Source organism: Atractosteus spatula, chromosome 7, assembly GCF_055471065.1.
Source record: "Atractosteus spatula isolate fAtrSpa1 chromosome 7, fAtrSpa1.hap1, whole genome shotgun sequence".
Taxonomy (NCBI): Eukaryota; Metazoa; Chordata; class Actinopteri; order Semionotiformes; family Lepisosteidae; genus Atractosteus; species Atractosteus spatula.
This window is the reverse complement of record NC_142712.1, coordinates 50,584,628-50,598,015: the sequence shown is the minus strand read 5'-3', so window position 1 is coordinate 50,598,015 and position 13,388 is coordinate 50,584,628. Positions and strand designations below refer to the sequence as shown.

At 43.2% G+C, this 13,388-nt stretch overlaps 1 protein-coding gene across 1 annotated transcript in view; it reads right to left on the bottom strand.

Moving 5' to 3' along the window:
* Window positions 1-13,217, bottom strand: part of iqch (IQ motif containing H) — a 36,562-nt gene extending 23,345 nt beyond the window's left edge. Inside the window, exons 1-10 of the mRNA XM_088921185.1 lie at window positions 13,048-13,217; window positions 11,975-12,097; window positions 11,316-11,413; window positions 10,696-10,783; window positions 9,784-9,903; window positions 5,530-5,647; window positions 4,185-4,349; window positions 3,762-3,979; window positions 1,957-2,502; window positions 1,178-1,244 (exon numbers count right to left, since the gene is read on the bottom strand). Coding sequence (XP_088777311.1) covers window positions 1,178-1,244; window positions 1,957-2,502; window positions 3,762-3,979; window positions 4,185-4,349; window positions 5,530-5,647; window positions 9,784-9,903; window positions 10,696-10,783; window positions 11,316-11,413; window positions 11,975-12,097; window positions 13,048-13,098 — 1,594 coding nt within the window. The 5' untranslated portion in view covers window positions 13,099-13,217. The remainder of the gene's footprint in view (window positions 1-1,177; window positions 1,245-1,956; window positions 2,503-3,761; window positions 3,980-4,184; window positions 4,350-5,529; window positions 5,648-9,783; window positions 9,904-10,695; window positions 10,784-11,315; window positions 11,414-11,974; window positions 12,098-13,047) is intronic.
* Window positions 13,218-13,388: the final 171 nt, after the last annotated feature.

Sequence of the window (13,388 nt, the reverse complement as noted above, 5' to 3'; positions counted from 1 at the left end):
GCAATTATAAAACTATTCACTATTTCACAATGCAATCAGAAAGAAAGAGCCTTGGTTCTGATCTGCGGGGGAGGTTAAGAAGTATCATTCTTCTTCCCCAGATAATTAAAACAAGTACTAACATTATTTTTGCTCTCATCAGGCTTGCTTACCACTATTTTGAAGGTTAAATCTAAGCATCAGATACAAGACTGCATTCAGAGGCATAAATATGTGTTAATGAGCACAAAGAGGGGTTCTGAAGTTTAGTTAAGTCTAATTAAGCCTGTGTGCTTCCCACGGCATCCCTGTGTGCAGTCTCCATGACTGAAAAACTCACGGCAGGTAATGACAATTTGTCATTAGCACTGCTGCAGTGTTGCAACACAACTGAATAACTAAACGCGCAAAAACAAAATAATAAATCTGTTTCACTTCCAGGACCTCAGAGCTCTAAAAAGGAGCTGCTGTTTAAAATGCATAAATGTAATTAAATAATTACATTACTGCTAATTAGCATGAAAGTGCGGATTATTTAAGCACAAAAAAACGCCACTATTCAACTTCCTAATTATTCTTGTTCACACAGCATTTCCTTTCGCTCAGCCGCCCTAAGTGCAAATAAAGCATCCCATCTGCTCGTAATTAGATCTAAATAATTTCAGACAATGTAGCTTATCATTTTGACTGCACATTTGATTAAAGCCAGCGCACAAACACGAGGTGCAGATGCACAGAGCCCACTGTTCCCCGCGTGCAGTGGTGGGGCTGCGGAGACCCCAGGCCTCAGACATTCTAGCACGCGCTGCAAGAGGTGGAAGAGACGAGAGCCCTGGCCTGACGCTGGATAGCGATAATAAATAATAATGACGGAAGCAGGGAAAAAATATCCACATACAATAAAGACACGAAAGAAAATCCGAATGCTTTATAGTTCATTTCCTATAAATGAAAGTGAATTACAGGCAAATCACCTCAGCCTGCGTGTAAGCGGCCCTCTGTAATGACTTTTTATTTGCTTAATCTCCAAATTAAATGGCGTTTGAAGCGCAGGGCTCCCCTGTGTTATTACTCTCATCATCTCGAGAACATTTTCCTGCCGAGACCAATTTGAATAAGACAAGAGGCCCTCCCTGAACTCAATAACGCCGCCGTAATACAGCGGGGTAATAGCGCGGGCTGATGGAGAGAGAGGTACCTAATGACGGGATGTGGATAATACTCCTCCTGGAAGACCTGATGTGTTTCCAGTTGGCTGCCAGATGCTAGAAATCAAGACAAACATTGATCAGTGACAGGACTGCGCACACATTCATCAAGTCAAGGCTTGGAAGGCAAAAAAAAGGGGGAGTCAAGCTTGTCTTTTTTACTTGCTTTAACAGAAACAAGCCAAGCATAGATTATATTAATTAAATTAATTACATACTTAGAAACATCTTCCCCCCAATTAATTCAATTAGCCGGCTACATGATGCTACTGGCAGGGGAAGATTAGGGGGTTTAATTAACAGAATATGAATGTTTAAAGCACAAAAAAAACAGAGTGAAGGCAAACAGAACCGAAGTTGTGAGCACTAATTACAAGGCTGTCTGCGTTTATAAAGACGTTACCAAAAGATGACAGGGCACAGACAAGGGGAAGCTGTATTGTTTTTCTTTTTACCGAATGAAAACTGCCACAAAGGTATGTCTATATATTTTTCTGCTTCAGACACATCGGAAGACAGAGATCGAAATTGATTTTCTGACAGCCAGATCAAAAAAAATCTCGAGGCTCCTTCTTCACAATATTTGTTTTGTCACTGGTGACCCTGAATCCTTGCACGGCGACAAAGGAATCTTTTTTTAATGGGAGAGAGATCGCAGGAGGGGAGCTGTGCGAGCGCTGAAGCAGGGGATGTCAGGAAGAGGAAAAAGAGGGAAAAAGAGAGACACAGAGATGGAGAAAGAGAGATGACAGCTGCCGGCTCAGCTCACCTCAGCCCTGCTGCGGAAATTCTCCAGGTGTCTCTGCCGCGATGCCTGCAGGGCCTTTCTTGTGCGTGCCATCTGAGCATGCAGTAGCCAGGAGATTGCGATGACACCGGCCGCCCACTTTTGCCGCCGGTAGCGCAGGTAGGCGGATCGGACACGGTAGCATCTCCAGGAGGTCTGAATTGCTACGGCAGCCGCCTCTGTCCCGCCCTCCCCCCTGTAGCGCTGGCCAGGGCGTCGCACTATCTCCCACACCTCCTCCTGGTTCAGCAGAGTGGAGATGAGGTCGCCCGAGCTGAGTCCTCCTCCATCAAGCTCTCCGCCCTGAGCCAGCTCCGCCATCCTTGGCCCGCTCACCACAGCCACGGGCACGGCATACTCCCGCAGTACCTGCGTGAGCCTCCTCAGTGCTCCTGCCAGGCTCCCCCAGGACAGACAGTAGTGCCGCTTGAATCTGGAGAACTCTGGGGCGGTTTCCTCCACCTGCCCGTTGAGAATGGTGAAGGAGAGATTCTTGCTCGAGCCCAGAGGCTCCATCACCAGTAGAGGCTGCAGACGCAGTAATGCATACAAGAACAGAGAAACACAGAAAAAGAGGGGACTGAGTATGCTCTTCTGGTTGTTACTGGTGTAACAATCTTAGGATTTAGTGAAACTTTTTTTCCTGAAGCATGGTAGCTGATCAGAATGCTCTGCATGTTTTGGTAGTTCGGTTTGTATAACCACAGGAAAAGGAGTGCCTCCCACATTCAGCCTGTCAACTACTGCCAATTCCTGTGCAGGTATTCACACAAAAACCACAACATCGGATGGAAATGCCTGCTCAGATAACAAGACCGTTTTGTCATTTTTTAAAATTCTCACTTAAAATCATCATTCTCTGCATGGCTTGTGGCTATTTTTCCTAATGTATTCTACGTATTTATAAAACATAAAACATCTGGCATAACTAGATGGAGAGAACTACATAACATGACAAGAGAACAAGTGCCTCTAGGGTCCATTATGCATTTCAGTTTCCTTTCTTTTCTTCCATGAAGTGTGCATGGTATAAATTAAAACTGTTCAACTTGGCAACCGAAAAGAAGAACCATCTGAAATTTTCAAAACTGACAGTAAGGGCTCCAGCTATTTAATCATGTACTAGAACTCCAAAAGCCACAGGTAAGACTTTGGCCTCTTATTGGGCATTCATTACAGGAGGAGGAAGGTCAGTGCTGCAAACATCAGGGTTTGAATTGTTTCTTAATTAATTTAATTACAGTCACAGAGTGTAATGAGTATATTAAAAATAAGTGGTATCATGTTATGTCATAAATATCACCCCAAATAATTTAACAGTTCTCCTAGTATAGTTTTTCAAGGAGCTAAAAATGTTTTGTTCATGCTGTTTCCTCTATCTTCTATTTTAAAAGAGATGCTGCTTTCCTTACAATAAGAATTTGAGGGCTTGCATTCCAGACTCATAGCCCAGAGATTTATTTTTTAATACAAACTGTAAGAAAGTGAAAGACAATGCTCACACAAAAGTTGTGTTTTGTTTAAAACAGTGGAATTGCCCAATTTTTTCGAGAGCACTTTCACAAATTATAGTTTAATGCTAGCCGTCTGCTTGCACATTTGCATCAGGACCTGTTTGATGCACAAGGTCAAAAAACCATATATGGAGGTATTTATGATGATTTTGCCATACTGTATAACTGTGTTATCTCTGTGTCAGTGCTGCTCATTCTCAATATGGCAGGGCAGACAATGCTCATAGGCAGACCATTACTGGGACTAGACAGGCCAGCTGGGCAGTACTGTACCTCTGGCATGATTGGACACAGCCTGCTGGAGGTGAGTGCTGGGGGGGGTCGGTGCTTGGTGGCCGATCTCTTTGAGGTAACAGAGGGTGGGGGGGTGACAGGCCCCTGGATGGGAGCTTGCCAGCTGGGGTCACAGCTGCTGTATCCAGGTTCCAGCTCCTCACGCAAGGACAAGGACAGATCCATCCTCTCTCCCACAGCTCTGCCAGACACAGGACCTGTGGACCAGTTCGAATGCAGTAGGACAATCTTTAGGAATATGTCTTCCGTGTTTCTTTATTCAAAAATGGAAATTTAAAATGTGATGGGCACCACTAATGTTGTAGGTATGCAGTCCTGAGAAAACCACTGCACTGTCCAAATAGGTAAAATACAAATAAAAGTTTTATCATACTGTATATTACGATAAACTAGACTATACACCTCTGCCAGTTGTTTCTCCAGCTCTGTGGCCCTGACCTGTCCCTCCAGCAGGGGGCGCCTTGTCTCTGGCGTGTAGAGGAGCTGCCTGAGGTCGGACAGGAGGCTGCTCCAGGATCAGCTGTGCTGCTGCAGGAATCAAGCCCCTCTCCAGCAGGCTAGAGATACCTGCAAGACACAGTACACACTCTTACAACATGCCTGACGGACATTTCTCTCAAGAGTTTAGAGCTAAGGCCCTAGTGGAATCATAGGATGAACTTCAAGCAGGGGTGGCTGAGTTGTGGATGAGACAGGGAACTATAATTAAAATAAAGCACCTTACTAAATGAGGTAATTTACAAATGTCAGTGTAACCTATTTGTTGAAGAAATATTTGTTGGAACAATATTCTGTTTGCACTCATTATACTGTACGTCACCTCCTATATTTTTGGAAACCAGTCAGTCTGAATCCATATTAAATACATTTTATATTAACACTAAAAAAGTGACCAAAAATTGTCTTGACCAATGCAATATATAGTTCTAAGTCTGAAAGCCTTAACATATGCGGTAGAAATTTCATCTTTCATTTTATCCATTTATATTTTACAGGCAATGAATTGCTGATGAGAATTTCAATGAACATCTATTTTTGACTGGCATGGCTGGTTTCACATCATATGACAGCTTTGCATTTTTGGTGTCTTGAGCAGGATTTGACGTTCTGCTTTAACTAATGAAAGGACAGAAATACTACCGCTTGTGTCAGTAGGGAGGTTGACTCAGTTCCTCCAAGATTAAAAGAGCAATGAGCCAAAGGAGACAAGTATGATTGGAGGACAATGTCTGTTTTAAACATACATTATGCAATATTGTGGACTAAACTAAACTGGGGTGGAAGCGTAACATTGTGCAATTTTAGCAATATTGTGCACTTTATAAGACTTTATATCATGATCATGCCACTGTGCACAACTAACAGAATATGAAAATACAACAATATTTTTCCAATTTATGCCACATTTTGTATTTGCTTAAAAATTTGTTTTTTCTTTTTTCCTCCCTGGTCAACAGTCAACAGTAATTACAGGGCAGTTGTAACACGATCGGCTTGCATATTTCATTTGCTGCATGACAGCCCAGGGTTGAATTCAGAGACACATGCAGCTGCGGAGGTGGATTAATTGGTTAATGCACAATGACTCAACTACAGAGAAAGTAACAGGTAGTTTTTCTAAGCAATTGCAGTCCGGGGATGAAGCACTGAGAGTGTAAACATGAAACAATGAAAATGGCAGGATGGATTTCTCCTCTCTAGCAATGGAGGCTTTAAACAGTATTCCAGCCCTCGCCGACTGGCCCACCTGTCTTCATATCGTCCGGGGACAGTGGAGGAGCCAGGTAGGGATTGTTCCGCTGGGCTGCAGGCACCACCGCAAGACTGCCCACTGTGGGACCATGGACAACCTTCCGCAGCTGGGCCTGAGGAGACAGGAGGAGTGCTTGAAAGTCTACCCTTTTTGCATTGTCAGTGTGACACTCTTCCTTTACATCTTTATTGTTACTTTTAAACCAGAATTGAAAGTACACCCACCTAGTTTGGGTCTTCATACTGGGGAACCTAAATTTATATAGTTACCTCGGCATGTTTTTATGTCTTAAAATGGCAATTTATTCACTAGTCGTTAGTCATTCAGCAGTCATTTGCTTTCACTGAAGATAATAAAACCAAACACTACAAGCCTACAGCTTCCGCCCTCCCAATCAAACAGGCCATTGGAGTAATCACTGCAGCAGGAGGAGACAAGCAAAACATATTTAATACATCTGATTGGTTGGCTTTTTTCAAAATTTTTTTAGTTTTAAATGGTTTCGATCGCCATCAGTAGTAAACAACAGATTAATTTTATTGCACATAAGCAGGTAATACGTCTTTTGGGCTTTATTGACTTGTATGCTCGAGTTCTAGTGCACCACTTTCTTTCATTCTGTCTCTGTGTATTTCAGCAGTGGGAAAGCTCAACAGCTGTGTTTGGTAGCCATGTTCAAATATTCCTTTGCACAGTTCTATAAGCCCACGGTCCTGCTTAAAGTCAGCTACTGTAGATTTATGGCGGCAGACCCTAGACAGCAAAGCGCAGGTGGGGGGTACTGTGGTATCACTGCCAAAATCATTCAAGAGTCATGACCAGAGTCAGAGCGGACCTGGGAGGGCCGAAGACCTGAAGGTCAGTGCATTAACCTGCTGCCCCACCCATCACCCACACTCCTGCCTGGAGCACAGCACTGCCTTGGGGTGCCAGAGGACCACTGGAAACAAAGACTTAGAATTGCTGCACTTCAGCTCAATAGCCCGCTCAAGTAGAAGGTTATTAGTTCCGTGTCACTGGCTAGAATTATGCTTCAAACTTCTTTTGTACGAGGCTGGAAGATGAAAAGATGGCATCCATTAATCAGCATTGTGGCAGCTTGTAGATGTCAGTAAATATGGCTTTTTTCCTTTTTTTGCAGTTAACAACTAGCAGATTTGCTGCATTCATTAAAGAACACAGGAGCTAGGATCCAGCAGCTAATGACATTGTAAACTGGCCAATAAGCTTCCTTCCCTGGAGCTATCAATCAAGAGCTGGCAGGGATCTGGTCAGCGGTGGTTAGGGGACACTTTCAGTACTTGTATTTTTTTTCTTCCTTCCCCAGCTGTACAGGTTTGTGAGTCTGGATTCTCTGACAGCATTCATGTTCCAAATGTTCATCCTTTCAGGATCAGTAATTAACCCCTCCCAACGTCTAACTGTCTTATTTTTCATACCTATTATAAACTTGGACTTCTTCTCTCTTTTTTTAATTTATCAGATGGTATCCATACTGAGCAACCCCTATAAACATCCATTTACTGTACATCTGTTTAAAATTAGCAAATCAAGAGGTAGTAATATTTTACCAGTCAGGTCTCTTTTTTATCTGGTTTTTACCATTTATACCGTTAGATGAAATTCTGATATACAGGTATTCATGTATTCATACTTTATATACTGTTAATATTTAAAAGATAGGGCACACTGGACTGTTAGATTGGTATCTAAGTTGGCATGAAGTGCCAACTTTCCTTTTGTTACATATTCATAGTCAGTACTGCTGAATTATTAATACAGACTGTAGTAACAGTCATGTAAACATGCAAAAGAAGGACCAAAATTAATCCACTGGACAACATCAAGTTTCTACAAGCTGAGGCAGTCTTCCTTTTTTGAATAGGCCTGAAATACTACTCTTAAAAAACATTCTTGATCCCTCATTCCTACAGATGTGGGTGATGGGTGGGACAGCAGGTTAATGCACTGACCTTCAGGTCTCCAGCCCTCCCTGGTCCACTCTGACTTCCCTTTTTCCCTATCACTCTAAAACCCTTAACCAGCGTCCTGCTTTCATCTTGTAGCTGCTGCTTGACCCTCTCTAGTCCGGGTCTTGCTCCCCACGCTCATCAGAAACCGCTCCTCTGATGGTTAGAGAGTCTTTTTCATTTAGCTGGTGCCAGACTCCTCTGTCTTAGCCCTCCTGACCTTTATGCCACTTCTGACACTGTGGATCACTCTGTTCACTGGTCAACATTCACTGACCCAAGAATTTCTGGCTCTGTTCACACCTGGTTCATTTCCTACCTGCTCACATATACCAGGTGTGACTTTCTCCAGTGGGGTCTCTCAAAGTTCTGTCCTGTGTCCCCCTACCATTCCCTGGGTTTACTCCCATCTCCCCCCAAGGCGTTTTGTATTTGAAACTAAAGATACTCAAATCTCCCTCTCTTTTCCTCCCAGTGGTATTCACGTTCTCTCCCGTTCTGCCTGTTTCATAGCCATCTCTCCTCCTCTTCCATCAATGAACACTGTGCCTCTTAGAGTCTGACCTCCCTTTCTTCCTCTTTTCACCCCTATGTGGACCTCTCCATCTTTTTTCCTCTGGACTCTACCTTGTCCTCTGTCTTAGGTTAAGGTCTGTGATTACTGGTTCAATCCTGGGCCATTTCATTAGCCCATTGTGACTTGGATCACCATGTGACAATTGCCAGTTACCAAAGGAACACAGCTGAACCCCTCCGAAATAATGTATATTTACTTTATGATTTCTTGATTTAAACAGGATGCACATTGTGAAGGTTGCTTTCACAAAAAAAGCAATACATAAACAAAGTTTGACTAATTTGATGAGTTGCAGGCCTCCTTTTATTTATTTAGCACCTGCTTTTTTGCTTGTTTGATTGCTCTTGCCATGGCTTGTATCACTGCCATTATAGTTATCTGCTGATCTTGTAATCACCAGCAGAACAGCGGCCTACTACAGCAGGTGTTGAAAAAAAAAAGACAAACTTTTTTTTTGGAAAGACAACACATCTGTTTTTTTCTGGTGGTAGTGGGGGGGGGGTGGAGGGGAGGGTGGTGAGAAAGAAAAAAAAATGAAATCACATTTTAAGAAGTTGCTTTTTGCCGGCACAGAAGGGAAGAGCTGGAAATGTGCTGGCTGGGAGTGAGACAGTTGGGTATCAGTGGGCAGAGGGCCAGTGCGCGCCAGTTGGGAAAGTATGCGCCCATCTTATTGGAATGCAGGGCCAGGTACCCACTCCTGTCCTGAGACAGCTGTAAACCACCAGCCCATAGCGCAGCAATCAGGTGCCGGCGTTCTTCAAAGAATGCTGATATCTTGCAAATTCGCAGCTCCTTCGGCCAAACAGCCGGCTCACACTGCGCCCCACATACCGGAGTGACAGACTCCCCCCCTCCCCCTACCACTGCCGCCCCATCCGTCCTGACAAGCAGAGGGATAAAGGATAAGCGGAGAGTGTGAGGGGGGAGAGGAAGAGAGGGGGGGAAAAGGCGCTGAAACAAATGGCGACCTTTTGAAAGATTAATTTGTTTACCAACAAATGTTCTCCCTGTCATCACAGCCCTGGTGACCTTCACATCTCTATTTCCAGGTTGAGAGGATTCTGACGGTAGTCATCTGTTCACTTAAAACTTCTTCTTCTTCAACGCTTGACAGTGGCAGCGTATTAATTTGCTGATTTTCAGGCAATGAATGGAGGTGGAAATCCAAAGTCTATTGTCCTATAATAACGCACAATCTGTCTCAATCAGCTGTAATAATTCCTAATCAAATTTTCCCAGTAGGATGAACAACTTCTATTGATGTGCTGCGCACAGCTAAGTGGAAGGAGCAGAAAGTCAATATGCTGCGATATGAAAATTCAGAAAAGTACAAACCCCACAGAATGGGAAGACTATTCCAATAGTGTCAGCAGTGCTACAAGTGCTGGAAGAGCTAAGACCCCTGTGGTGACTGTACTGGGTTTCAATCCACTGTAGACTCCAGATGGAAATAAGATTAGGGACTGATGCTTTTTTTGTAAATAAATGCATTTCTTTTTTAAAAAACAAACAACCAGTTACTTGGGCTGAAAACCACTCCAATCTCAAGAAACAAAAAATCTGCTAATACCAGAGACCATTGCTGTTGTTGAGAAACCTTAGCTTCCTATTGTTAGGACAGATGAAGACATCAGTCTCTCCATAACAGAGACATCTCAGTGTGCCAGAGCTCCCAGCCCAGGTCAGGCCCCAACTCACCGAACCCCCTTTTCCTGGGCTCGCTCCTGGCAGTCGGATGCCATATTGCTCATGCAGAAGAGCTCTGTGCGCAGGGTGAGCAGGGTTACACATCACCTTCATGCGCAACCCCGACTTATGCTGCGAATGAAAGGAAACATGTGAACCTCCGAAAACAATGCCAATTTTAAAAATGTGCGGTTTTACATGGGGGTTCGAAATCTTCCCCACACTCCTGGTTGGCATTACCTCTTCACTTTTACTGTGCCTTTTAGGGACACCGTGGTAAGCTTAAAAAGTGTGCAGTTTTTAGCTATACAAAATAATGCGAGTACTGTTTTCTTATCCGGTAATTCATTGATTATTTGGCAACTGATAATCTGCCCTCCAATATTCTATTGTGATCACTGGTTGATCTGGTGAAAGTATATCATAAATCAAACAATATTTTATTTCTCACTATACTAAATGTAATGTATTGCACTTTGCATTAAACAAGCTGTAATATGTCATTCTGCTAAATGCACTAAGCATGTAAGTCATGTATTCTGGTATAAAGGCCAGGTGCTCAGGGTTGGGAAAGCAAATTATTCAATTCCATTACAAGGAAACAACTGCAGCCGGACAACCTTTGTTAGCTGTGTGCAGCTGCACTGGAGGAGTGGCAGCACATCCCACAGCAGTCGGCTGAAAGGCTGATCAGGTCTGAGCTTCAGAACTGCCAGGATTGTGTTAATGCACAGAGAGATCATACCCAATACTTACATTGCCATGTTTCCATTTTAACGGTGTAACAAATTCCACAGTGAAAACATATTATCATTCTTAGGTCTGTAGATTTTTCATTTTGTTCACATTTCCTAGGATTAAATCCACTACACCTGAATGTTGTACTTCTTTTGTGCATCAGATATGTGAGAGAGTGATGACTACCTGTTCCCCAGGTGAGGGTCCCCCAGCCACTCCAAAATAGGGGCTCCTCTGCAGTCGCAGGTCAGGCACAGTTTCCAGCCGAGGCTTCCTAACCAGAAAATGAAAATAAAGCCTTATCTTCAGAGATCCTTTAACAAACTACTCTGCCATGTCACTGAAACTCTTTGACTAGGATCCTTCAAGAAATAGCCCTGACAAGACATAATGAATGAAATCCCCTCCTTTCAAACATTTCTTAAGTTCTAACATGTAACACACATTAAAATCACTAGCAGAGCCAGAAGGGACAAAGTGCATGTTGAAATATGTTGGTGTGCTGTTCAGGTATAGTACATCAGCACTTCCACGAGGAAGAAAAAGGAACAAGTGTTTAATCTGACCTGTTTTACATGAGGAATAATTCATGAGCCTCTTGTACCAATATCAGCAGAGTGCAGAAGAACAGGACTTACTTGGTTCAAAAGAGAAAAGTATTTAGAGCAAGATCATTTTAACTACACATGTACAAGGAATTTGTGTACATTGTATCAGCAACCAAGCAGATCTGAATAATGAATCCCCTGAAATTCGTAGCTCTTCACATATATTTACAAATGTATTCCGATTGATGAACCTCTTACCATTTTGCAGCCTGCGTGTTTGGCTTTTCACCCTCTTCAATAGCAGGGAGAGTCAGCACCTGCCTGTTAACCGCATTCAGATATTCCTCGGCTCGCTTCTGCAGATACACAGTCATCACACTTAGACTGGCGTACACCTAGTCTGCAGTTCCAAACTGACGTGCGCTAAGATCTTTTGCATAGAAATGGCAACGGACACTCAGAGGAAATTGCACGATGACTCCATTTCGTTAAGGAGAGAATAACGTTACAGGGAGTGCTCACAGACGTACCAGTGCCAAGAAACACTACCTAAAGCACAGAAACTGCTAGGCACGTCTACATCTCCCACTTCCTGTTAATAAAATTCTTTCTTTCTACAGCAAACATTGGTGAGTTGAACATTGCATGGATCTTCCTAGCACTTTACTTCAAGGCAAAATTTTCCAAAATTCCAAAATACATTAACTTGCCTGATGTAAATACATCAGAAAATACACATATTCATATTCCCCATATAACACTGCAGTCTCATCCTTGTCTACAAGATCACCCCCTGGATGTGAACTTTACATCCTTGCATTCCTTTCCAGAAAACAGGAAGCAGATTCCTCTTACAGTAGCTCCCACCCCGCTAGTGTGTTGCGGCAGGGTTTGACCCTTGACCCCGGCGCCCTGACCCTCAGTCCATTCTCTGTCCGGCGGATGGCCGTGTGGAGGGCCTGGATGTCCACGGTCTCTCCTGCTCCCTGGATGGTGACCCGAGTGAGGCTCTGCTTCAGCTGACACAGGTCCTCCTTCACCTGGGGGCCAGTCCACAATTACACACCACAGAGCTAACGGCTGGCTGTGCCCTTTTTTAACTCACGTTTTGCTCAGTTACTTGAAAGGTTCTAATATGACAGACAAGTTGATTTGGACTAAGGGTTCGGCCAAAAAATTAATCAAACTGATCCATCCATCCATATCTTTGAAACCATTGCCTTTTCACGTTTAACTCCATCAAACAGAAATGATAAAGTAAAAGAGAGGTCTTTTTAATACTAACGTTTTACTATAGACTATATTTTAATACGGTATAAAAACTGTAGAAAACCACCCAAAATTCCAAGGGATCTGGGAAATATGTCTCCTGTGTCTCGGCTTCAGCCACAGAAATTAAAAACTGACCTCGGTAGAACAGCCTTGAGTAAGAAATGAAACGAACTGACAACTGATAATAACGACGTGTAAAAGTGGACAGTGAAAAACAAAGGGCGTTAAACCCTTTATTATTGTGTATCTGTGATAGTGAGTTAATAGTGCAGCACAAGAGCAACTTGCCAAACGAAGACGCAAGCCCTGCAATCCGTCTCTGACACCAACGCACAGCCGTTACTGAGAACACAAATCTCGGCTATTATGACTGCAATTTAACCAACAATACAGTTAATTCTGTGAGATTTCGAAAGTGTTCATTAAATAACTAATTAACTTTTCACCTTCGCGGATGAAAAATCTCTTTAGCTAAATTTAAAACAGTTCAGTCGAAGCAGGGGGTGCCTAATGACGAGCTGGCTGTGTGAGTGCGTCACCGCATTACCGCAGCCCTGCAGTGTGAGGGCCTCGGCGCGTTTAACAATTACAAAGACAGGTTTTACTGCAGAATGGGCTATTTGATTCAACTAATTAGCAACTTCCAGCGAACCCATTCATTTTCCGAAATGTAGGAGGTTTATTTTTCTAACGGAAAACAAAGTTTACGGGTTATTACCTTGACTAAAATGTTGCCCACTTCATCGGTATTTTTTATTATATCGGCCATTCCTTGCGATCTTGGCCAAGGTGCCAGTTAGCATTCGGCTTATTTAATTGTGTCAATTAGCGGTGTTGCTCGTCTGTCAATTCATCCCACAGACAGCAACACATCATTATGTCCCCATGACAACGTTCACCACGTGACGGCCTCCATGGCAACATGACGCAGAAGCTTCCACAGTTCTTTTCAGGATAGGGGGAACGAAGTCGCTAAAAACCATTTGATAATTTACATAAACGTATAAAGACAGTTATTAATTAGCATATCATATAGACCTTGAAAGAACAAAAAATGTC